The sequence below is a fragment of the Salvelinus alpinus genome, chromosome 12 (genome assembly GCF_045679555.1).
Source record: "Salvelinus alpinus chromosome 12, SLU_Salpinus.1, whole genome shotgun sequence".
Classification (NCBI taxonomy): domain Eukaryota; kingdom Metazoa; phylum Chordata; class Actinopteri; order Salmoniformes; family Salmonidae; genus Salvelinus; species Salvelinus alpinus.
The window spans coordinates 18374656-18400768 of NC_092097.1; the positions used below are offsets into that span (position 1 = coordinate 18374656).

At 42.6% G+C, this 26113-nt stretch overlaps 1 protein-coding gene across 7 annotated transcripts in view; it reads left to right on the forward strand.

Moving 5' to 3' along the window:
- The first annotated feature begins 23547 nt into the window (after window positions 1-23547).
- The window catches only part of magi1b (membrane associated guanylate kinase, WW and PDZ domain containing 1b), a 211485-nt gene continuing 208919 nt past the window's right edge, over window positions 23548-26113 (forward strand). For all 7 annotated transcript variants that reach the window (XM_071335245.1, XM_071335248.1, XM_071335246.1 and 4 more), the window contains exon 1: window positions 23548-24404. In XM_071335245.1, coding sequence (XP_071191346.1) covers window positions 24107-24404 — 298 coding nt within the window. In that variant the 5' untranslated portion in view covers window positions 23548-24106. The remainder of the gene's footprint in view (window positions 24405-26113) is intronic.

The following is a 26113-nucleotide window of genomic DNA, read 5'->3' on the forward strand; positions in this document are numbered from 1 at the left end:
TAAATGTTTTACTCACCTCGGCTGCAGTGAAGGAGAGCCCGCAGGTTTTGGTAGGGGGCCGTGTCAGTGGCACTGTATTGTCCTCAAAGCGGGCAAAAAAGTTGTTTAGCCTGTCTGGGAGCAAGACATCCTGGTCCGCGACGGGGCTGGTTTTCTTTTTGTAATCCGTGATTGACTGTAGACCCTGCCACATACCTCTTGTGTCTGAGCTGTTGAATTGCGACTCGATTTTGTCTCTGTACTGGGACTTAGCCTGTTTGATTGCCTTGCGGAGAGAATAGCTACACTGTTTGTATTCGGTCATGCTTCCGGTCACCTTGCCCTGGTTAAAAGCAGTGGTTCGCGCTTTCAGTTTCACGCGAATGCTGCCGTCAATCCACGGTTTCTGGTTTGGGAATGTTTTAATCGTTGCTGTGGGTACGACATCGTCAATGCACTTCCTAATGAACTCGCTCACCGAATCAGCATATTCGTCAATATTGTTGTTGGACGCGATGCGGAACATATTCCAATCCGCGTGATCGAAGCAGTCTTGAAGCGTGGATTCAGATTGGTCGGACCAGCGTTGAACAGACCTGAGCGCGGGAGCTTGTTGTTTGAGTTTCTGTTTGTAGGCTGGAATCAACAAAATGGAGTCGCTCTTGACCACAATAAGGTGTCGCTCAGCCGTGGGGAGGCGCGTGGCCCCTTCCTCCATGGTTTCAGACTCTGACGCAGATCGGTCAGCGAAGGAGGGAGAGAGGCGATGGGAGTGCCGACACTCCCGAAGGAGGTTATCCAGAAGGTTGGCCTTCGCAATGAGTGCGTCCAATGAGAGGGTGTCGTCTCGGCATGCCAATTCCAACTGGACCTCCTCACGCAATCCTCTTCTAAATAAGGTGCGCAGTGCCGGCTCATTCCATCCGCTGGATGCTGCCACTGTACAGAAGGTGAGGGTGTACTCCGCAGTGGTCTGGTCCTCCTGCCGTAGTTAGAGTAGGCGCTCACCCCCCTGCCTTCCAGTGGCATACTGGGTGATACAATGGAGTGCTAGATAAAGGGGAAGTAATCACGGAGTGATGAAGTCCATGTGTGCCTCATGCTGAGGCGCAGGTGTGCGTAATGATAGTTGCCAGGTAGGTGTAATGATGGGTTGCCAGGACCGGTGGTTAGTAGACCAACGACGTCCAGCCCCTGAGCAGGGGAGCGGAGTAGACGTGATACAGATAAAAATATAACGACTGGTTATGTTCATGCCACATTAAAAGGCCATTCACTTTTACAGTTTAAATGACGTCTTTATTGTTAGGCAATTTCATCAATAGAGACCCCTGCAAATGTCATGGTGTTTTTCACGCTCTGGGTTAGCATGTCTTGGGGGTATGATCTTTGACCCTGACTTTCTCACTTATCATTACTCACAATTCATTCAGGATTATCCATAATCATGGTAGCATCCACATTAATGCAGAAGTGTTTAGAAACATATTGTATTCTTATTTACAATAAAACTGACTCCAAATGGACACAATACAATATTTACCATAAATTTTGGCACAAAATAATCTGAAACTCAACCAAAACTAACTGCAAATGCATCCAACAAGTTTGTAGAGTCACAAGCTTGATGTAGTCATTGTGTGCTAGGAATATGGGACCAAATACTAAACTTTTGACTACTTTATTTATAAGAATCTTGAGCTGTGTCATTAATTTTGGCCCCTACCTTTTTTATTAAAAATGATTACTTGTTAAACAAAATGTAATTCTCTGAGCAACTGTATTAGTTTGAAATAATATAATTTCCCAATTTTTTGGAGCACATAATATAGCTCAGTATTTGAATTATTTATATTATACAGTCATTATTGCTCATCTTTATCAAGGGTGTTAATACATTCGGACACTATTGTGGATAATAATAAAATAAAAAAAAGTTTAACACACACTATGATGACATAGAAGCTTCAAAAACTCTATGGATAGCTTTGTATTTCATCCAGGGAATCTATATATCTGAGGGATTGGGTTCCAACCCATTAATCCAAGCCCCCTGTCCTTTCTTCGTTAAAAGGGAGTCTATGTTTGAAGATGTCTACCTTCTGTTATATACCCTACTCCATATGTATTTGGATAGTGAAGCAACATTTTTTCATTTCGCTCTATGCCACAGCATTTTGGATTGAGATCAAATGTTTCATAAGAGGCAACAGTACAGAAAGTCAGCTTTTATTTTAGGGTATTATCATACGTATCTATTTTACCATTTATAAATTAAAGCACTTTATGTATCTAGTCCCCCTCGGTGAAGAAGTTGTGGTTGGACAAATTCACTTATATGGTATTAAAGTAGCCAAACGTTTCATATTTGGTCTCATATTCCTTGCACACAATGATGACAGCAAGCTTGTGACTACAAACTCATTGGATGCATTTGCAGTTTGTTTTTGTTGTGTTTTGACTTCTTCAAATGGGGATACAAAAAGTGCTTTCATTAATAAATGGTAAAGCATATATGTATGACAATACCTGACATTATGAATTGCTGCCTAATATAAAACATTATTTCTCAAATATAACATGCTGGAGTATATAGCCAAATCTTTAGCTTCACTGTCCAAATAAATATGGAGGGGAGTGTATGGTAATTCTGCTGACAAGGGATTTGAGTAAGATCTAAAGTTGACCAAACAGTTGTGTGGGTGCCAGCTGCATACTGATATCACTATTGTTTAGTATGGTCTCCAGATAATAAACTTTCAAGCAGTGAATATCACAAGTATCAAATTCAAGAGGCAGTATTGTATCAAAGCTTAAAGGGATACTGTGAGATTCTTGCAATTAACCAGTTTTTCACAGACTTGGAATTGTCTACCTCTAACTTCCTTCATACTGCACGCAGAGACATATAATTTTATCATGGTGTTTTGTCAATAACAGTATCAGTGTTCAATGTATCCAGCCCTATTCAGTCACAATCTGATTTAGCCCTCTCAGCTTTCTCAGCCAGGCTGCAGTACCTCTACCAATCAGCAGAGAGAGCACATGTCATAAGTACTGCTGCACCTCTGAAAAAAACAATTAGACATGGTTACCAAAAATGGATCTGGACCCAAACATACAATGTCTCTCTCAAATGAGATCCATTCAATTGTATCTAAAAATATGCAATCAAAATAAATTGTTTAAAGGCTTAGAAAGAGGGGTGAGAAGTTCCATATTGATAATACAAATAAGTCTCTCACAAACGCACCAGGAACATAATTCAAGGTCCAATTTCACTGTTGACCCTCACCTGATCCCACACTGTCCAGAAGTTGAATAATCATAAATCGTCTGACTGCATGGTGATTGATTGATGTTGTTCTGTAGTGAGAGCAGAGTAGAAGCCAAGCTAACAACAAATGTTCCCACAACTTTAGAGAACATTCCCTTAAGATTCTTAGTAAGTCATAAACCAACGTTTTCATTGGAATGTTCCCGTGATGTGCAAGGAATGTTTCCAAGATACCATCCCTTTAATGTAAAAATGAACTTACCCAGAACGTGGTTAACATGTTCTCAGAATTTAAACTGGACACATGAATGTTCGTACAATGTTCTCATGAAATGTGTCGAGAACATTAAGATCTTATGTTCTGAGTACATGGCAACCATGTTCCGTGTATGTTTGGTGGGACGTTGATGGCATGTTCTCGTAGCCCTCAGAAAACTGGAGACATGAATGTTCTTGCAATGTCCCATGAAAACAGTGGAGGCTGCTGAGGAGAGGACGGCTTATAATAATGGCTGGAACGGAGCGAATGGAATGGCATCAAACACATGGAAACCATATGTTTGATGTAGTTGATACTATTTGACTTTTCCACTCCAGCTATTACCACGAGCCCTTCCTCTCCAATTAAGTTGCCACCAACCTCCTGTGCATGAAACGTATCTAGAACATTAATATTGGATATTCTGAGAACATCGTAAACACATTTTGGATATGTTCTGTTTGACATTAAGGGAATGTTTTCCTAACTCTAACGCCAAAACATGATAAAAAGGTGCTCGGGAGGTTTTTGCTAACAAACTAACGGAAAACTGGACACTCAAACATCAGAGTAACATTACGAGTAACATTACAAAAACGTTCTACCTCCCTAGAATTGTTAGCTGGGAGAGAGGTGAGGAGGAGAAGGGAGGTGAGGTTTGTTTCTGGGGTTGGTTTCTATGTGCAGAGAGAAGCTAAAGCACTGACCCGACCACACTAAGGGGTCAGAGATCATTTGGGGGAGCAGCGTATTTACAGCCTCCTGTCAGAATCAAAGGTTAGCCCTGAGAGGGAAGAGAGAGGGAATGTCACAGCCGTGAACTGACCCGGAACAACAGTGTTTAAGGAGCATCAGGAAAGCACACACACACACACACACACACACACACACACACACACACACACACACACACCACACACACACACACACACACACACACACACACACACACACACACACACACACACACACACACACACACACACACACACACACACACACACACACAGGTGTCATAAAAGCACCTGTCATTGTATGACACTAAATGTCGTCCAAAATAATACATGAAGTCAATTCGCAAGAGGCTGAACGTATCTCTCCGGAGAAAGCATCCAAGCGAGCGGAACAGCGCCCCTCTGTCTCTGTATGTGTAGGCCATCAATCTGACGCTGTCTGGTACAAAAGAGTATGACATTGTTGACCCGTAGCATTGAATGCAAGAGAAGCCAGAGAGCATTTCGTCTCCCTTCATAAAAAAGTATAAAATAATAGTCAATCAGCATTGAGCTAAACTGAGTGAGCTCAACTGTGAATGGTCCTGGCACATCAAAAAAAAGTGTCAAGGGAAGCCAGTTTGGATTTTGCATCTCTCCTATCAAATCGCATTGAGAGCATACGTCATTGACAGAAACAACTTGAATTGCTGCATCTCGATGTGTTGTTGTCATCCAGTGGCTAACTAGCTAGCTAAAATGATCTCTTTCCTAAATTAGCCATGGATGGAGACTGGGAATTTTGACCTGTGGTTTTGCTTAATTCTCTGTACTGTCCAATGATTATAATGGCGATTCTGATCCAACCATTAATTCATATATTGTGCCCATGGCCTGAGAAAATTGAAGTTCAATATAGGTAGATATAGAAGGCTAATGTTAACTAGCTAACGTTGCCAATGAAAAGAAGTTAGGCTAGCGAGCAAGCATGTTAGCCAGGACAACAACAAAATAAAACCGTATACTGTATGACAGAGTGATAGACTGTTTCGTCAAAATGAAAGAGAGGAGGTAGGCATGGGCATTTCTCTAGGTAGGGTGAGTCAACATGTTTCTCGACTTGAACACACACACACACACACACACACACACACACACACACACACACACACACACACACACACACACACACACACACACACACACACACACACACACACACACACACACACACACACACACACACACACAGCAATCAGAAACTTGCTTGGCCATGCTGTAGGTCATGTGACTGTTTGTTACATGCATTATGCTTTGTGGACTTCACCAGACAGAGGTTGCACTCCGGTTTTCTGATAAACAAAGGTGTGGTTTTGCTTAATTCTCTGTACTGTCCAATGATTATAATGGCGATTCTGATCCAACCATTAATTCATATATTGTGCCCATGGCCTGAGAAAATGGAAGTTCAATATAGGTAGATATAGAAGGCTAATGTTAACTAGCTAACGTTGCCAATGAAAAGAAGTTAGGCTAGCGAGCAAGCATGTTAGCCAGGACAACAACAAAATAAAACCGTATACTGTATGACAGAGTGATAGACTGTTTCGTCAAAATGAAAGAGAGGAGGTAGGCATGGGCATTTTTCTAGGTAGGGTGAGTCAACATGTTTCTCGACTTGAACACACACACACACACACACACACACACACACACACACACACACACACACACACACACACACACACACACACACACACACACACACACACACACACACACACACACACACACACACACACACACACACACAGCAATCAGAAACTTGCTTGGCCATGCTGTAGGTCATGTGACTGTTTGTTACATGCATTATGCTTTGTGGACTTCACCAGACAGAGGTTGCACTCCGGTTTTCTGATAAACAAAGGTGTGGTTGAATTTATTCTGCCACTGTGTCTTCTTATTGTCTCTGCCTTTAGGCCTATATATCATGGTTGCAAGGCATACGAACTAACAGGTTATAGAGCAAACAATGTAATTATCACAACACATGGGTTGTAATATGGCTTTTTCTTTTCTAGCTTGGCTTCCCCGGTTATTTTAACCAAGCACCTCTACTGAAGTGTAAACACGGTATACATCCATGGATGAGAATATTTCAGTTTGACCCTAATACACCCTAGTACATTACCTCATAGTGTAATACTGAGGTAATTTAATTGGTCTCCATTTCGCTCCTCACCCCCGAGAGAGAGAGAGAGAGAGAGAGAGAGAGAGAGAGAGAGAGAGAGAGAGAGAGAGAGAGAGAGAGAGAGAGAGAGAGAGAGAGAGATTTCACTGGAATGGGCCTGGAAAAAGCTGATCTGTTTAATGTTGCGAGTGAGACATCATTGCCAGCTTGACAGTTACTAATGAACTTGTTGAGGTTTATGCATTTCAAAAACTTAATGTATAGTTATATCTGCCATCTTACATGTAAAGTTAAGATGGCAGATGCAGGGCGGCGTCAGATTCTGATTAAGTTCTCATGCTCAAAACATTGCTTCAAGTGATCAATTTTCAACATTTCCCAGAAAATAAAAGTGCCAGTGTGAGGGAGAATAATTATTACTTGCAAATGTGCAATTTTTTCCCCATCTGCAAAGCTGCATCAGCTCCTTCTCTACTCTGGAAAATGAGTTTCTATTGATCTGAGATTAGATTGTTTACCCAGCAGCAGAGTGAAAATCTACAGTGCATTCAGAAAGTATTCAGACCCCTTGACTTTTTCAACATTTTTTTACGTTACAGCCTTATTATAAAATGTATTAAATATTTTTTTTACTCATCGATCTACACACAATACCCCATAATACCCCGTACATAAGTATTCAGAACCTTTGCTACTGAGCTCAGGTGCATTCTGTTTCCAGCGATCATCCTTGAGATGTTTCTACAACTTCATTGGAATACACCTGTGCTAAATTCAATTTATTGGACATGATTTGGAAAGGCACACACTTGCCTATATAAGGTCCCACAGTTGACAGTGCATGTCAGAGCAAGGTCGAAGCAATTGTCTGTAGAGTTCCGAGACAGGATTGTGTCGACGCACAGATCTGGGGAAGTGTGCCAAAAAATGTCTGCACTATTGAAGGTCCCCAAGAACACAGTGGTCTCCATCATTCTTAAATCGAAGAAGATTGGAACCACCAAGACTCTTCCTAGAGCTGGGCGCCCGGCCAAACTAAGCAATCGGGAGAGTAGGGCCTTGGTCAGGGAAATGACCAAAAACCCGATGTTCACTCTGACAGAGTTCCAGAGTTCCTCTGTGGAGATGGGAGAACCTTCCAGAAGGACAACATTCTCTGCAGCACTTCACCAATCAGGTCTTTATGGTAGAGTGGCCAGACGGAAGCCACTTTAAAGTAAAAGGCACATGACAACCCTCTTGGTGTTTGCCAAAATGAACCTAAAGATTCTCAGACCATGAGAAACAAGATTCTCTGGTCTGATGAAACCAAGATTGAACTCTTTGGCCTGAATGTCAAGTGTTACGTCTGGAGGAAACCTGGCATCATCCCAACGGTGAAGCATGGTGGTGACAGCATCATGCTGTGGGATGTTTTTCAGTGACAGGGACTGGGAAACTAGTCAGGATCAAGGGAAAGATGAACAGAGCAAAGTATAGAGAGATCCTTGATGAAAACCTGCTCCAGAGCGCTCAGACCTCAGACTGGGGGCAAAGGTTCACCTTCCAGCAGGACAACAACTCTAAACACAGAGAAAAGACAACGCAGGAGTGGCTTCGGGACAAGTCTCTGAATGTCCTTGAGTCGCCCATCAGAGCCCGGACTTGAACCCGATCGAACATCTCCGTAGAAAACTGGAATAAGCTGTGCAGCAACGCTCCCCATCCAACCTGCCAGAGCTTGAGAGGATCTGCAGAGAGGAATGGGAGAAACTCCCCAAACACAGGTGTGCCAAACTTGTAGCGTCATACCCAAGAAGACTCGAGGCTGTAATCGCTGCCGAAGGTGCTTCAACAAAGTACTGAGTAAAGGGTCTGAATACTTATGTAAATGTCATATTTGTTTTTTTTTAATATATATACATTTGCCAAATTTTCTAAAAACCTGTGTTTGCTTTGTCATTATGGGGTATTGTGTTTAGATTCAAGAGGTGGAAAAACACAATTGAATCCACTATAGATTAATGCTCTAGCGTAACAAAATGTGGAAAAAGTAAAGTGGTCTGAATACTTTCTGAATACACTGTATATGGATGTCCCAAAGGGGATCTGTTGCCCCCCGTACCCTAGTGTTCCCTCCCATTTGCATGATCCCAACTCTTCTTTGAATATTCAAAATAACGTGTTGGTGAAGACTTTATCATGCTCTGTTGGCATATGGTTCTCCTCACTTCATTTTAGGCTTTAGACACACACACAGACCCAGGAGGTGGCATGTTAAGTCTGCATCACTGGGCCATCAGCCACCTTTGAGAATGGGCAGGTCCAGCTTTACATCCAACCCAGTGAGGTACATTGCAGCTAATCTTATTGAACTAGCTCCATAGTGGGGAAATACAATGGCACCATTCCCTCGTCTCATGTTGGTCTCCTTCACTGTCTTATGTGTAATGTGGTCTTAAAAATGTTTTTTCAAGGCCAACGAGGGTCAAAACTATTCTATGAGTTAGTTTAACAGAAATGTTTATCAGCAGCCATGTTCTACAGTTACGGAGACCCACAATATGTAGATCTGTATTATAGTCAGCAGATGGCAGCATGTTGATTGTATTGTAGCATAGCTCCAGTATATTCCCATATGAGAAAATGAGTCTTTGCTATTCTGCAGCAAATTGTATCTCCCCCTCAAGCCCACCTTAAGTGATCTGGAACAATTATGTCTATTTTTGCTGATTGTTCGATGGACATTGTTAGACGCATCAATTGAGCATTTGTCTATACTGTATTTTAAGTGTCAGTTGTAATGTCCATCCGCTCCTGATCTTTGGATTGACTGGTTTCACTGGGATTGTGTTTGTGTGTATTTGGTTCCTTGGAAGTTGTGAGAACATAATTTTTTTGGTTTCACATTGGTTCTGGGAACGAAGCCATAAGATTCCAGATTTTTTTAAACATTCTAAGAACGTGAGTGAAAATTTTGCCTGTTCTGGGAATTTACATTTTTAGGTTGCAAGGAGGTTCTGAGAACGTTTTACTATGGTTCCCTGAGAGTTTTCCTGCAGATTTTAATGTTCTGAGAATGGAAACTCAAAGTTATTTGAATGTAATTAAATAACATTCTGAGAACATTCTCTAAAATGTTGTAAATGTTCTGAACAAAATTAGGTTATTTGGAGGTTTTTAAATATCTTCCTTAAAACTTTCACTGAATGTTTCAATAAGACTTTTAATAACATTGCTAGCTTAGTTTGGGTTAATTGTTTTAAATTCCAAGCACAGATAGGACACATGGAAATTCAGGCATTAAACATGCAAACACATTTATTTTTTCAAACCTATGAACTTCTGTCCTCTTTCCATGGAATTAGTCCACTGTGCCACCAGGATGGAGCTAGCATGCCATGTTTTTTTAAACTCATACAAAGCTGTCGATTCAAACAGACCCCATTTCAAAGGAAACAAGCACTCATTAAGTTTAGGTCAAAGATCCACCCCTTTTTTTCAATTTTTGCCTAAAATGACATACCCAAATCTAACTGCCTGTAGCTCAGGACCTGAAGCAAGGATATGCATATTCTTGATACCATTTGAAAGGAAACACTTTGAAGATTGTGGAAATGTGAAAGGAATGTAGGAGAATATACCACATTAGATCTGGTAAAAGATAATACAAAGATCTTTGAAATGCAAGAGAAAGGCCATAATGTGTGATTCCAGCCCAGGCGCAATTTAGATTTTGGCCACTAGATGGCAGCAGTGTATGTGCAAAGCTATAGACTGATCCAATGAACAATTGAATTATTGTTCAAAATTTTGTATGACGACTACCCAAATGTGCCTAATTGGTTTATTAATAACTTTTCAAGTTAATAACTGCACTCTCCTCAAACAATAGCATGGTATTCTTTCACTGTAATAGCTACTGTAAATTAGACACTGCAGTTAGATTAACAAGAATTTAAGCTTTCTGCCAATATCAGATATGTCTATGTCCTGGGAAATTTTCTTGTTACTTACAACCTCATGCTAATCGCATTAGCCTACGTTAGCTCAACCGTTCCGTGGGGGACCCACCGATCCTGTAGAGGTTTTAATGGGCGATGCCAACACACCTGAACAAACGTAACAAGATATATGATAGAGAGAGTTTTGTTGACGCTGAGAAATGAATGTCTATGTTTTTAAATAACATTCTTATAATTTGTTTTTTTACATTACTAATGTTTTCTTGTTGTTTTTATTTGTCTTAAGGTTCTGCTTTTAAATGGAACCATGAGGAAACCTGCAGAAAATGTTTTGCTGAAGTATTGAAATTCCCACAGAAGAACGTTGTTTCTTAAAGTTCTCTGAACATTCTGAAAACATAACTTTAAATAGAACTGTGAGGAAATCTGCAGAATACATTATGCTGAAGTACCCAAAATTCACACAGAAGAACCAAGCTCTAAGAAGCAAATGGTTCTCAGAACGTTATGTGTTAGCTGGGATGACTGTCATTTCTCTTTCCCACCCTCCACTCTGTGTACTTACTCTGTTGTTCTTCCACTGTTAAAAGGTCATAGACAAATAATTGTGACGGAGAAAGAGCATCCATCCATCCAGGAGGCACTTTGAGTGTGATGGAGTGAGGAAGGAAGGGGAAGAGAGAGAGAGAGAGAGAGAGAGGAACGGGTGGCTTAAGAAAGGAGCAGTAAAAGAGTAAAGAAGCACTCTGAGTGTGGCTATCGACCGATAGAGAGAGATGGGGGGAGGGGGAATGAAAGAGAGAGAAATGGGAGAGAAAGAGACAGATTGCAAGGGAGAGGGAGAGAGAGCAGCTGTATAGGCATTCAGATAAAACCTGAGATCCTCGGTCCTAGCTCCCAGGCCTTATCGAAACCTCATGCCAAACAGTGTTAAGGTCAGTTTATGAGAACACTTAAGTGGAATGGTTTTCAGCGGTGGCACTGCGCAAGACTGAGGACAAAAGCATCATGGAAATGTTCTGTTTGTTTTGTAAAATATGTTCTGTGAAAGGTTACGTATGATGTAACCCTCTACCTCCATATTCCGTCAAAGCATTGAAGTCTGCACTTTAATCTCTGCCAAAGAATAATAGTCTTCCTGTATCTTTCTATGACTGTCAGACTAAATTCCTGACTAGATGGCTTCCCAGAGAGCTCAAAAACAGTCTCAGTGAAAGTGATATTTGGGGGAGAGATTAGGAAGCTGTCGGCATAACTACATGAATTGAGTTTCCCTGCAGGACGGGGTAATACAGTCTTTCATATTGCCATGGTGATAAGCCCTGACCAAGTCAAAACTCAGACGTATCGCAGTGGGCTCAGCTTCTCAACTTTACTTTCCACTTTTCAATCTACACACACGCATATGCACACGCACGTGCACACATACGCACATGCACGCACACATACGCACATGCACACACACACACACACACACACACACACACACACACTCACACACACTCATACTTCAAGAATAAGTCTGAGTCAGGCATAGCAAGTGTGCCATTGGCAAGACAGTGTGAGCCAGACAGCAGAACACAGAAGACCACAGCATGTCACATCATAGCTCAGAGTCAGCACAGCACGGTACTGCATAGTGACAGAGGACTACTAGAACAAAGTATGACACCCCAAAGAGAAATAGAGTTTTTCCCAACCCACAGAGGCATAGCTCATTTGGCGTTTATGCTTTACTGACTGCTAACTGAGTTGGATCATTTTGTTTCCGGAATTATATAAAGGTGTGTGTGTGTGTGTGTGTGTGTGTGTGTGTGTGTGTGTGTGTGTGTGTGTGTGTGTGTGTGTGTGTGTGTGTGTGTGTGTGTGTGTGTGTGTGTGTGTGTGTGTGTGTGTGTGTGTGTGTGTGTGTGTGTGTGTGTGTGTGCGTGCGTGCGTGCGTGCGTGCGTGCGTGCGTGCGTGCGTGCGTGCGTGCGTGCGTGCGTGCGTGCGTGCGTGCGTGCGTGGCCTACAATGTGTGTGTCTTCTGGTGAGGATGTTTACTGGAGCACCATAAAGTTTAACATTTAGAAAAATACTCCAGCATAAAATATTCACCCACAGCTGCGCCAGTGGGTTAACACTATTTTATAAATACATGCCTTTGTTATGCCAAAACATTACTCAAGTCATACAGTAGGCTCTCTGACCACAAATGAACTTTTACAAGCAAGGCTGATGATATACCAGGATTATTATTCAGAAATCATTCATTGGAGACTCCTGTGTCCTATTCAAGTAGCCAACAGTGATGGCTGTTCGACATACTGTAGAAAACAAGTCTCAAGAGCAACCAAATATTGTCCAAAGGCAGAGCCTGCAGCCTATCTATCATGGTGAAGGGAGATGGATATTGCATGCCACAATGTTGTTGTTGCCAATTAATAAAAACTGACAACAACAAACTATTTTCACAACAGCTGACCTGTAACATACTCTCTCCTGTGTATATGAAAGTAATTGCTGTTGATACTGATAACCAGCTACAACAAGGCTGGAGTGTATGGACCATATGGAAGGCCTGTATATGAATGTTGCTTTATCAAGTACAGCCTAGGGCGACAATTTTACTCAGCTAGACAAAAATGCGTGCATCGCATAGACGCACTGTTCAGTGTTCAAATCTGCATGAATTATTGTCTTGAACTGTAGTAAGGAGAGTTCTTACATATAAATTCAACTTGCAGTACTATGAATATGTGGTAGTTTCTGCGAATGTTAGCACATTTGATGTCAAAATTTCACCCTTACTCACTATTGTCATAAGAATACTGTACTTGAACATCATTAAAACAGATATGCCAGAGGTCTGATACATTATCACCACCAACCATGCTTCTAATGTGTGCTGCTGCACATTTTACACCGAACCCGTGGTTGATATATGATACGTTCTAAACCATTTGAAGGCCTTTTGTTGAGGACTGTTTTGAATTATTGTTCACTTCCTGACTCACCCTCTTGTTTTAGGCCTGCGCTCACTATACAGACTCCTATGTGAAACTCTATCCAGCTCGGAGACAGGGAACTGAACTGGGGAATACTAACCGGCAGGCCCTCCCTGGGCTGTGTCCTTCACCCTGCCTGCTGAGAGACCCCTCACTCTTACTCTGACCCTCCCTGGGCTGTGGCCTTCACCCTGCCTGCTGAGAGACCCCTCACTCTTACTCTGACCCTCCCTGGGCTGTGCCCTTCACCCTGCCTGCTGAGAGACCCCTCACTCTTACTGCGCCCTCCTGGCGCAGAGCCAGAGACATTATTCAACGCTACTCCAGAAAAGGGACCTAAGATTCAGTGCCTTAGTGAATCTCAAGGAGCACATGAACACGAAAAGAGAAATTAGCATACATTAAAGTGCTAGCGTGTGTCATTTTAACTGTGTGGGAGGGATGATGTAGATCTAAGACTGGCTTAAGACTGGGTTGGTGCTAGTGGAGATGATTGAAAAGGATCGGTTGCTGTATTATGAACTGAAGAATGGAAATGAAATATGCTCCATTTAGAGAAATGAAAATAAGAATAAATACTGGGCTATCTTTAATGCTACTTGTTTGCATTATACAACATTGTTCTTTTGGATTCGGATACAAGAAGGATTAAGGAACCCCTTATACGATTACGTCTCCATGCTTTAGTGAAACTACAACAACAACCAAAAACGCCACACAACAACAACTGCCCAGACAGTGAGCGCATGACTAGCATCCCCTTGCTATGGCAACCAGATCCTTCTCTAATCACTCCACAGTTCAGAACACAATGACAGCCTCTGTGCAGCATTGCAGTCTTTCAATTGCTGGAATACCACAGTGTTCAGTCAGATGAGTTGTTTTAGAGATGGGGTCATGCCTACCTCCCCTCCCCTCCCCTCTCCTCTCCTCTCCTCCCCTCTCCTCCCCTATTTTCCTCTCCTCCCTCCCCTCTCCTGCATGCTTTCACCATTACGCACATTGTATACACCAAGTATGATATTGTAATTCACAGGTCATGATCAGTCTCTACCACATCAAGCCCACTATCCCCCTTGATTGCTATAAATCTAGTGAGTTTAAGAATGAAGTGCAGAACAGATGTAACACTGTATCAGTTTCAGCAGCATTACAACAATGACCTTTGTTCTGAAGGAGTCCATTCCCCTCAGAGCAGAGTGGGCTCTGAGAAGAGAAACAGAGAGAGGAACCACCTGCACCTCGCTTAAAAAGAGAGGATCATATGCTGCCCGCCCTGGACTGAGTTTTATACATAGGGAAGTCTAGCATGTGTCAGGTTTCCACACGTAACAGGACAAATGTGTTCCATTAGTGTTCCCCTCCTCTTTCCTCCAAACAGCCCATTCACACTCTCTCTCTATGAGCCAAGGGTTTCCACTTCCCATGCTAGAGGCTCATATACTCACAGGGCTTCCCTCGCTGGCTGCTTTATAGGTGTTGGATTATGGAAACAGAGTGATTTTAGTCATGTTTTATCTTTTAGATTGATCATATCAGTGTTGGGATTTAAAACAGGGATCCCTTTAAACCCCCATCCAAGGCATCAGGGTCTAACTCATAAAAAACGTCCATTAGTGCCACATAAATAACTATTGGGACCACTCTGTTTGGTGTGTTTTGGACAGCTTCCATACTCCGCTGGTTTCCCCATGCACTCCAGAGGGAGGTGGAGGAGCTGTGTGTGTGCCTTCTCTGCTTGACTAAACATGGAACAGTGGTCCACTGGACAGGAGAGGGAAAAAACGTGAGACTTTGGATTGTTGAGAACTGGTCAATGTAGTTTAAACAGAAACATTTTAAGCGTTGTACATCAAAACAAACACCAGCAACTAACATAAACTTACAATGAGTCGTGTACCCCAGCAATTGACAGAGTAGCCTACATCTACAATATGCTGTGTTTCCCATTCCTCTCCAAAAGCAGACGATCCAAACGAACAGTCATCAAGAAAATGCTGGCACGCTGCTGTGAAGTGTATACCAATCAGAACAGTGTTGTGGTGGGGGATGAGGTCATGCTTGGTAAGGTAAGGAATGCACCAAGGCCACTGCGTCTCCCCCCATTGTGTACTTTGGCAGTTGTCATGCCACTCCAAACAGTAAGGTCAAGCAAACAAAAGAGCACCTGGACAAAGAGTCAAACAATGGTTTCCTTTTTAAATCCACTGTGAATCAGGTATTTCAAGGTTGACAGAGAGAGCAACACAGCGAGAGAGACAGAGAGAGAAGAGAATAGACAAGGAGACTTATAGTAAAGTCATACCTCTCTCACAGTATGGCGTCTGTCTGGGTAATTTAGCACTGTCTGGTTCGTATGTCGTAAGGAACACAAAAGCGCCTTGTGCTAGCTACATTTAGAATGTCTCTAACACATATGCACATACTGTAATGTTGAAAAGAACTCTGAAGTCACAACATGGTGGATTTCATTATTCCAACTCAAAAACAGCTTCACTTTCCATAGAGTAGGCCTATCTATACATTTCACATTCTACAGAATGAAACAATTACCAATCCACCATTATGATTTAATGGAACAAAACTCTAATCATTAAATGTGTATATGTCGCATGTCAGGCCACTCTCTACTGGGCTATTCTTCTGTGAGCAGTTTGGCGCAGCTGTCCCACTGTCAGAGTTGGAAGCATGCCGTGGCGCACGGAGAGTGGCCCGTCTTGCATGTGGTCAGGGAAAGCATCTTTAAGTAATCCCATCTGAAATCGCAGGGAGATCTAAAACGGTTAGCTAACTCAAGGCAACACTGAGCAGGCTGTAGCAGCGACTGGGAGGACTCATATACAGTAGCCCTGCCTCTGACACAAACAATCAGGTCAGACACAATCTGCCTGTCTCACTGTCTCACCTCTATTTTCTTCTTGTTTTACATTGTGTTTGTGTGGACCCAAAGTAAATGAGGATTCAAATAAACACACAGAAATAATTCCATCGACATCAGTGCATGATTTGCACAAAGGTTCGAGACAGACATACTGTATACTGTTGTATATCTCAAGTTAGGATTTCTAGAGATATGGGATGAAATCAGTTAAGGGTGAAATCCTAACTTGAGATATACCACAGTATACAGTATGTCTGGTTTAGAGTTTTGGTTCACGTATTTCTTGCTTATTCTTCCATTATTTCTGGAATTTATTTCTGGAATTTCTGTAGAAAAATAAATCTGGAATTTTGGGAAAGTTAGCAGAATTTTTCAACCTTATCTTAGACACAATTTGTTGGCAATGCATCCTCATATTTGTGGTAGTGTGCTGAGGCTGGCTGAGTGGGCGAGTTGAGCACTCAGGATCCTGAACCAGCAAGCCATCCTGTGCTCTCTTCCCTCTATCTCCTCTAGCTTTCTTTCCTCTTATTTTCTTCTCCTTCTTGTTCATCTCTCTCTCTCTCAATTTCCTACACTCAAATATTTTGCATTTTAACCTCCTGGCTTTTGGCATATTTTAGAGGACAGTGTGGTCTTAATTCTCTGTAACCTAATCATCCTTTTCATATAAAATATCACTTCCAACATTCACAGCAACTGTGATTCTACAGAAGGAATGTATTGTATTGCTTTGGGGATTATCCAGAATTGTAATTGTGCTGACATGATTTGGGATTGTTCAATATGCTGTGTACAGCGTTTTTTGTTGTTGCTGCATTTCCAATCTGGTCTCTGGCACTGTTTTAACTTTATGTTGCTCTGGTTATTGTTTCATACAAGTCAGGCCAAAACATAACCTACATACTGGTGACCTGCACTGAACTGCAGAATAGTATATTGGTAAAAAAAAAGTATGATTGAAAGACCATCAATGACATAGCCTCTCATTGCCGATGGTATGACAGAAATCCTAAATATGTGAGATAATCTGATGGCCTTTTTGAGAGAGCCATTCATCTGTAATCTGGCAGGGTAACACTGGCCTTTGCAGCTCTACTTTAGTTAAAACTAAGGATCTCTCTCTCTTTCTCTCTCTCTCTCTCTCTCTCTCTCTCTCTGTGGATATTATAATGAGTAAGTCTTTATCGGGTCATAGAAGAAAAGAAGATTAAAAAGACATGTGAGCATAAAACAGACCTCTTTTACAGAGCCCCTATAAAGTGCTTAGCACAGAAACATTATGGTTACAGTAGGTCAGTGAATATCTGTCAGACTCGTTGGGAGTGTGTTACAATACAGAGGCTTAATGGTTATAGTGACACTATTCTAGAGAATAACAGATAATCCAGCCACAGAAGGAAAACAGAGTACGGTTATACAGATTGTGTTATTCAGACCCATCTCTCTGCTGCAGTGACGTATCACACAGCTATAACACCGTTGTGATTAGGAGGTCATCCCTGGGCAGTGCACTATAGCCTCCATAATATGAAAGTATTTTATGTGATTTCACTAAACTACTGTCACCTTCCCTCAATCATTCTATAAAGCACTCCAATGAAACACTTTTTTTTTTATTGCTACAAACTTGAATGAAACAGCTGCTGGTGGAAGAGTATGGCCAAATGCATTAATGAAGGTTACATGTCATGATCTGTAGCTATACTGTTTTGTAGCCTACTGTGCATGATCTGAAACAGACTATTTGGTGACACGTTTGTGCCATTAGAATACCAGTATAAGCTGAGCATGTGAGAAAGTGAAAACCTGATATTACTGTGAAGGAGATAGGTTCTCTTTAAGATGGATCCAGTGAAAGGTCAAAACACTACTTCGTTTGGCAGCAATGGGCCATTATCACACAATCTTCTTCTCTTTCTCTCCCATGCTTCACCTCTAATTAAAATAGTTATTCTCCTACTTTCTCTCTCTCTCTCGCTCTCTATTTCTCTCTCTCACTCTTCTCTCCTCCCAGGCCCTGCCATCCAACTTTAACAGCACATTAAGGTATGTACAGAAGGGTGTGGACTAAGAGAGAGATGATGAGGAGGAACAATGCACCTACACTACACCCAGATAGAGCCCTACAGTATGCTGTTGATGGCTCACTAAAACACTTCCCGCAATGACAGTTGTCCCCACTGGGCACTTTACAGATGAGCTGTGGTCATGATTTCCTTGACTGAGTATGATGTCTTAATGACGGATGGGTCTGTTGCTGTCTACAGTGAATATGTAAATTGCTATTTGGTTGTTCCACGAAATGAGTGCCTTTTGCGTCCCTTTGATATTTTAAGTAGAAATTGTATACCAATAATGAATTTTAAGTGCCCTCCAATATAGACCACATGGATAATTCAATAAATACATTTTTTATATGAATAAAGGCTTGCTAAAGTGCCAGAATTCAGCATTTTGACATGAGTAGCTGTTTCTACCCTTTATGGCAATTTCCTGCTGTTTTGTGGTGGAAAACTGTGTGGGTCGAGCTGCTACTGCCTTATCTATCCTGTTGCCTAGTCACTTTACCATGAAATCTCCATAGATTAACATTGGCAGTAAAAGGGCCTTTCTGAAGAGCTCAGTGACTTTCAACGTGGCACCGTCATAAGATGCCACCTTTCCAACAAGTCAGTTCGTCAAATTTCTGCCCTGCTAGAGCTACCCCAGTCAACTGTAAGTGCTGTCAACTGTAAGTGCTGTGAAGTGGAAATGTCTAGGAGCAACAACGGCTCAGCCGTGAAATGGTAGGCCACACCAGCTCACAGAACGGGACCGCCGAGTGCTAAAGTGCGTAATGCTTAAAAATCATCCGTCCTCGGTTGCAACACTTACTACCGAGATCCAAACTGCCTCTGGAAGCAACGTCAGCACAAGAACTGTTAGTCGGGAGCTTCATGAAATGGGTTTCCATGGCCGAGCAGTCGCACACAAGCCTAAGATCACCATGCGCAATGCCAAGCGTCGGCTGGAGTGGTGTAAAGCTCACCACCATTGGACTTTGGAACAGTGGAAACGCGTTCTCTGGAGTGACGAATCACGCTTCACCATCTGGCAGTCCAATGGACGAATCTGGGTTTGGCAGATGCGAGGAGAACGCTACCTGCCCAAATGCATAGCGCCAACTGTAAAGTTTGGTGGAAGAAGAATAATGGTCTGGGACTGTTTTCCATGGTTCAGGCTAGGCCCAGTGAAGGGAAATCTTAACGCTACAGCATACAATGGCATTCTATACAATTCTGTGCTTCCAACTCTGTGGCAACAGTTTGGAGAAGGCCCTTTCCTTTTTCAGCATGACAATGCCACAGTGCACAAAGCGAGGTCCATACAGAAATGGTTTGTTCGAGATCGAACTTGACGGGCTTGCATAGAGCTCTGACTTCAACCCCATCGAACACCTTTGGGATGAATTGGAACGCCGACTGCGAGCCAGGCCTAATCTCCCAAAATCAGTGTCCGACTTCACTAATGCTCTTGTGGCTGAATGGAAGCAAGTCCCAGGAGCAATGTTCCAACATTTAGTGGAAAGGTTTCCCAGAATAGTAAAGGCTGTTATAGTAGCAAAGGGGGGGATCAACTTCATATTAATGCCCATGATTTTGGAATGAGATGTTCGACAAGCAGGTGTCCACATACTTTAGGTCAGGTAAAGTATCATTGCTTATTGCAGTATATCATTAGGAGTCAAAGTATATTACCTAAACATTATTCATAGTCAGGAAAAAACATTACTATCTTAGACAAAATGGCAGACATATTGCTGAGAGAGAGAGAGAGAGACAAGGATTTCACTGGAAGGCTGAGGCACTGCTCAGGAATAGGCCTGGAAAAAGCTGATCTGTTTAATGTTGCGAGTGAGACATCATTGCCGGCTTGACAGTTAGTAATGAACTTGTTGAGGTTTATACATTTCAAAAACTTAATGTATAGTTATATCTGCCATCTTACATGTAAAGTTATTAAAGTTAAGATGGCAGATGCAGGGCGGCGTCAGATTCTGATTAAGTTCTCATGCTCAAAACAGTGCTTCAAGTGATCAATTTTCAACATTTCCCAGAAAATAAAAGTGATGGATATAGAGGAGGAAATAAAACTTGGGAGTATGGCCCAACTGTCTGTTTAATTTGAGTGACACAGTGTGACAGGAAGCAGGCACTGGCTCTGCCTGACCCCTACTGGAGGTCACAGTACATCTGACTGGCAGTGGCACACCAGCTAGGCCTACAAACAGTATAGTATGTCACATCAAATCTACTCTTAAGGGACAAGCAAACTGCACCGATTTTCTGTCTGCCCTTCATCTAGCCACCCACCGGTGGTGTTTGACTGGAGACTGAATTGCCACATTCTCTGATGTTTCTGCATGGTGAATCGGTATGCCATCGGTAAAGAGCAATTTCTACTCTGAACCAATCAGAGAGCATGAGTGGGGAGCCAAAAGGCAACCAACAAGTAGAAAAAAATAGGTAACTTTTACCGGTGACATTATCCACCCTTTTGCAGCTTGCTAAATGAGCCAGTCACGCTTCATATGCAATGTATAGGATCATGGTAGCTAGCTAAGTGTACAGACACTATCCTCAAAACATTAAATTATTCCTCAAAGCAAGCTTGACACCAAGCTCAGAACCCTGGGTTTGGACACCACCCTCTGCAACTGGATCCTGGACTTCCTGACGGGCAGACCACAGGCTGTGAGGATTGGCAACAACACCTCCTCCACACTGACTGCTAACACAGCGGCCCCCCTGGGGTGTGTCCTCAGCCCTCTGCTCTACTCCCTGTTCACCCACGACAGTGTGCCTTTGCACGACACCAACTACATCATCAAGTTGATTACACCACAGTTGTAGGCCTGATAACCAACAATGACGAGTCAGCCTATAGGGAGGAGGTAAGTGAAGTGGCATTGTGGTGCCAGGACAAAAACCTCTCCCTCAACGTCAGAAAAACAAAGGAGTTGATCGTTGACTTCAGGAAGCAGAGGAGGGAGCATGCCCTGATCCACATCAACAGGACTACGATAAAGAGAGTCAGCAGTTTTAAGTTCCTCGGGGACCACATCACTGAGGACTTGACATGTAGCAACAACACTACCACTCTTGTCAAGAGGGAGCAACAGCATCTCTACTTCCTAAGGCAGCGGAAAAAATTATGCATGCCACCCGGGTCATCTCCAAATACTACCGCTGCACCATCGAGAGCGTCCTGACCGGTTGCATCACGGCCTGGTACGGGAATTGCTCTGTCTAAGTCCGCAAAGCCCTCCAGCAGGTGGTGAAGATGGCCCAGTACATCACTGGGACCGTGCTCCCACCCATTCAGGACATCTACTCGAAACGGTGCCTGAGGAAGGCCCGCAGCATCATCAACGACTTCACACACCCCAGCACCAGGTGTTAACTCCCTTACCGTCGGGCAGACAGTATCGGATCATGAGATCTGATACCAACAGGCTCAGAGACAGTTTCTATCTACAACCCATCAGACTGCTGAACATTTGAACTGGACTGAGTACCCGCTCTGATTCTCCACACCTTAGCACACATGCATTCACTCACGCACGCACGCACGCAAACACACACACACACACACACACACACACACACACACACACACACACACACACACACACACACACACACACACACACACACACACACACACACACACACACACACACACACACACACACACACACACACACACACTCATACACACACACACTCATACACACACACACACACACACACACACATTCATACACACATCACAACTGCTGCTACCAGACTCTTATTAAGTTTGCTAAATACTGCACAATTTCAACACTTGTCCCACAATCCTCCTTTCCCCAAAACAAGTGTAAATATTTTACTATAAATTGTGCCTTCTTGTATTATACTTATGCTAAAATGTTTATTATATTCTACTGAGACATTTATTTAATGTTCATATTCTTTTATTTTATTATTTCCTCTCCTCCTGTCCTCTCCCTAATGACCATGGCGAGGTGATAACAACATCACTTACAGCATATGATGAGGACTATCATCTATCTAGATCAGAGGTCACTGAGGAGAGGCATTGAGGATGACCACATTACAGTCATGTAATGGGCCACTTATTATTGCCATATGCTTACCTCTATATGATCATCACTCTGAAAGTAGGTATCAAAGCAATAGGAAGTGAAACATAGCTGATGTATTGGTAGGCTGTACAGCATCAGTGATGCTGCATCGAACATCATCCGGTTGACGTAACGCTATTTAGATACATGGCCCTGGGCTTAATAAACTGTTCCTGCGTCTGATTGGTTGATCTGAGAAGAAGTTACAAGGTTTGGGCTTAAAAACACTCATTCTGTTTCCCAGTCCCATCCAGGCCAATGGTTTGCCTCCTATGGGACAAAGAATACTTTGAATGTTATTTTTAGGTTTGGAAAAGCTCATCTGCTTTTCCCTAGGTGAGAGGCAGCCCATCTGATCCCATCAAACAGCATGCTCCCTCTCTCTCTCTCTCTCTCTCTCTCTCTCTCTCTCTCATGATGAGAGGGGGGAAGAGGGATGTGAGTGATGATTATGATGATGGTGTGGTGGTGATGAAACAACTGATGACGTTGACAGTTATCACAATTATGTTAAATATAGGCTATTGTAACATATTGTTGAAGGTCCTATAATTGAGAGAGTACTATGTGTTTTAAACATCTGTGTGTGTTCGACTCACATGAAGGACTACACATACCAGAGCTCCATATTATCAGGGCACAGAGGGGAGTGCCTGTCTGTCTAGTGGTTTGAGGGGAAGTTCCAGTGAGAATGAAGAATGTGCTACAGAAAGTACCCAAACTATTAGAATCCAAAGAGAATAATACATATATTTCACCTGGCTAAGTGGCAAGCTTTAATCTGATCTGCATTCCATTGAAAACCAGTAAAAGACAATTAAAAACCGGGCCCAGCGTGGAGGTGTAGCCTAATGATTTAAAGGTGTAGAGACTAAAGAAAGATTGACTGAATGATAAATATAATATTTATTACAACATTTGCTTCATGCTTCGATTTAGATATGGCAGCTTATTCCCTCCTCATTGGTATCAATTTGTTGAATTGCAATTAAACCTCCTAAGAATATGATTTTTAAACAATAGTCCTGGTCAAAGTCAATATTATCCGTGCTTTAATTTACTGTGTTTTTAAATACCATGTTAGTAGTTGCCTACGGAGCACTAGGACCCTGTAATAGGTGTAGCAGGATATCCCTCTGGACTCCGTAGGGAAACCGGACGCATGCGCTCATTTTACTAGCAGCACCTCTCGATCGCTACAGCACGCGGAGTGGGATAAAATGTAACAAAACGTTGTACCTGCTTAAAGGAGCCGTGGTCTGTGTGGTACCACCAACCAACTCACCGCGTATTCAAAGAAAACCTCCATTGCTTGGATCTTGAACGGAAAATATTCAAAGTGGTTTTTATAAACAAGGAGCTGAGAAACGATTTTAACAAGTGGATACTGTAGGTTAGTGGTACTTTGGCAGACGCCGAAGAGATATATAAAAGAGATTACTCGGCAAGGAAGATGAGAAAAACAATACCTGCAAATTAGGACCAGCTGCTCATGACTTCTACAGAAGTGGTCCATTGGACAAGAATGGCTTGATTTTTTGTTGTTGTTGCGTGAATGACATTTTGACAGCAGCCCTCATGCTTCACGGAAAGAAAAAGAAAGTTTGCTGCGTCTGATTTTGATATTATATTCTGAGACACGTTGTGTTGTCTATATTGCTATTAGTCGGCGAGACCACCTGTTTGGTGTCGGATATTCATCATGTCCAAAGTGATCCAAAAGAAGAATCACTGGACCACTAAAGTTAACGAGTGCGCGGTCCTCAAAGACGCTCGCGGTGACTTAAATGTGCAATTGCTCGGTGGTGCGGAGAACGGAGAGTTCGCCTACATCGGACAAGTTAACGATGGTATCGTGGTTTACAAGAATGGAAAATTAACAGAGGGGGCGTTGATATTGGAAGTAGAGAACCTCTCGATCTCTGGGTTGCCCCTGTATGATGTACAGACAGTGATAAATAATTGCAATGGTCCCATCAGATTGAAAACGGTCAGACAAGGTAAGAGATGACACTGAAGCAGCAGTAGAGCGTCCCAGAGCGCCTCATTCGTCCACACTGAGTGATGTATGAAAGTGGACAAGGCACTAAAATGTTATGTAATAAATATGTACTAAATCATTTCCCACTTTTCAGAATCACATTCAAGGTTTTAGTTCCGTCAGATATATACATACTCATACATTGTGAGGGATTTATGTATGTTGAATTGCCCTTTTCCCCTTAAAACAACACCCACATGCCTTGCATTTCAGCAGTTAAATTACCTATGTTTGGAGCGTACCATACCGACGCTGTAGTTGATATCTTGGCTGTCACCTACCCATTAGGCCTAAGGCACGTATTGATAGTTGACTACATCCCAACCTCTGCTCATACCATAGCAGGAAGATGACAACATTAACAAAAGCATACAAACAGCAGCTCTGGCCAGTGTGAACTGTTCATGGTCAACTTGACTCATCCTGGCCTTGTAGTTTGACAATAAGCCAATGTGACACAAACCCAGTGTGTCTGGCAGGCTTGTATGAATGCTCAGAGCTATGATGTAGTGTCTGTGCCACTCTGGGATCGGACTGATTTTAAAACGTTTCTTTGTGGTTGAAAATCACAAAAATATGTTTTTCCACTTCTATTTGTTTATAAACGCTGAGCACATAGGCCTACTTGATTGGCCCAAATCAAGAGCCACTTGATGGGCAACTTGTGGACTACCTACATTCTTGTCAGTTTCATACAACAAATTCCCAACTCAACACACAGTCCACGCCGCATGGTTCTAGTTATGGTTGATGAATCCCCTCTGTCTAGGCTAATAGGAAGAATGTGGCCATCCTGCCCATGTTCATAATGACTTGAGACAATATCAGGAAGCTGGCCAATCAGCTCCCACTCCAGTCCCAGTGCTCCACCAGGCTCATTTCCAGATCCTGTTTGGAGGGATGGAGGAGGGGATGCCATGGCGATACAGTCACATGACCATATGCCATTTCAGGTTTTAAAAATGTATGCTGTCTAGGAAATGTTCTCCCTAATCAGGCTTAATTGAGAAAATATGTTTGGCAACAAGGGCCATCTGTATCCTATGTTCAGTTTAAATGTCCTAATTCAGCTCAAATTAATTTTTATTTTATTGAACCTTTATTTAACTAGGCAAGTCAGTTAAGAAGAAATTCATATTTACAATGACGGCCTACCGGGGAACAGTGGGCTAACTGCCTTGTTCAGGGGCAGAACGACAGATTTGTACCTTGTCAGCTCGAGGATTCGTTCTAGAAACCTTTCGGTTACTGGCCCAACGCTCTAACCACTAGGCTACCTGCCGTGTCTGTCATTTTCATAGTTTGATGAATGCGAAGGCAAAAGGCGGTGCTGATTAGGTTATTGTACATCAGGTGGTGAACTTTTCTGCATCCTCACTCAAGTTCAGAGTACAGGCCGGGCATAGCATGTTTTAGGTGCTGATTGTGGCTTTTTAACGGCCAACAGTTTGTGTTGTTTTGTAGGGGGATTGATTACAGTACACACAGTACTGAGCTGCCACCGGGTGCCACATGCCATTATGTGGCCATGCTGCTGTATTGACACAGTCGGTAGCTCTGGGAGAGTCATTAACTGGATTATGTAATACGTGCGTAGTTTCGACATGCATTCCCACACTCCCTGCTTTGTTGAAAGGACTCCTGCTGTATATCATAAAGAGAGAGACA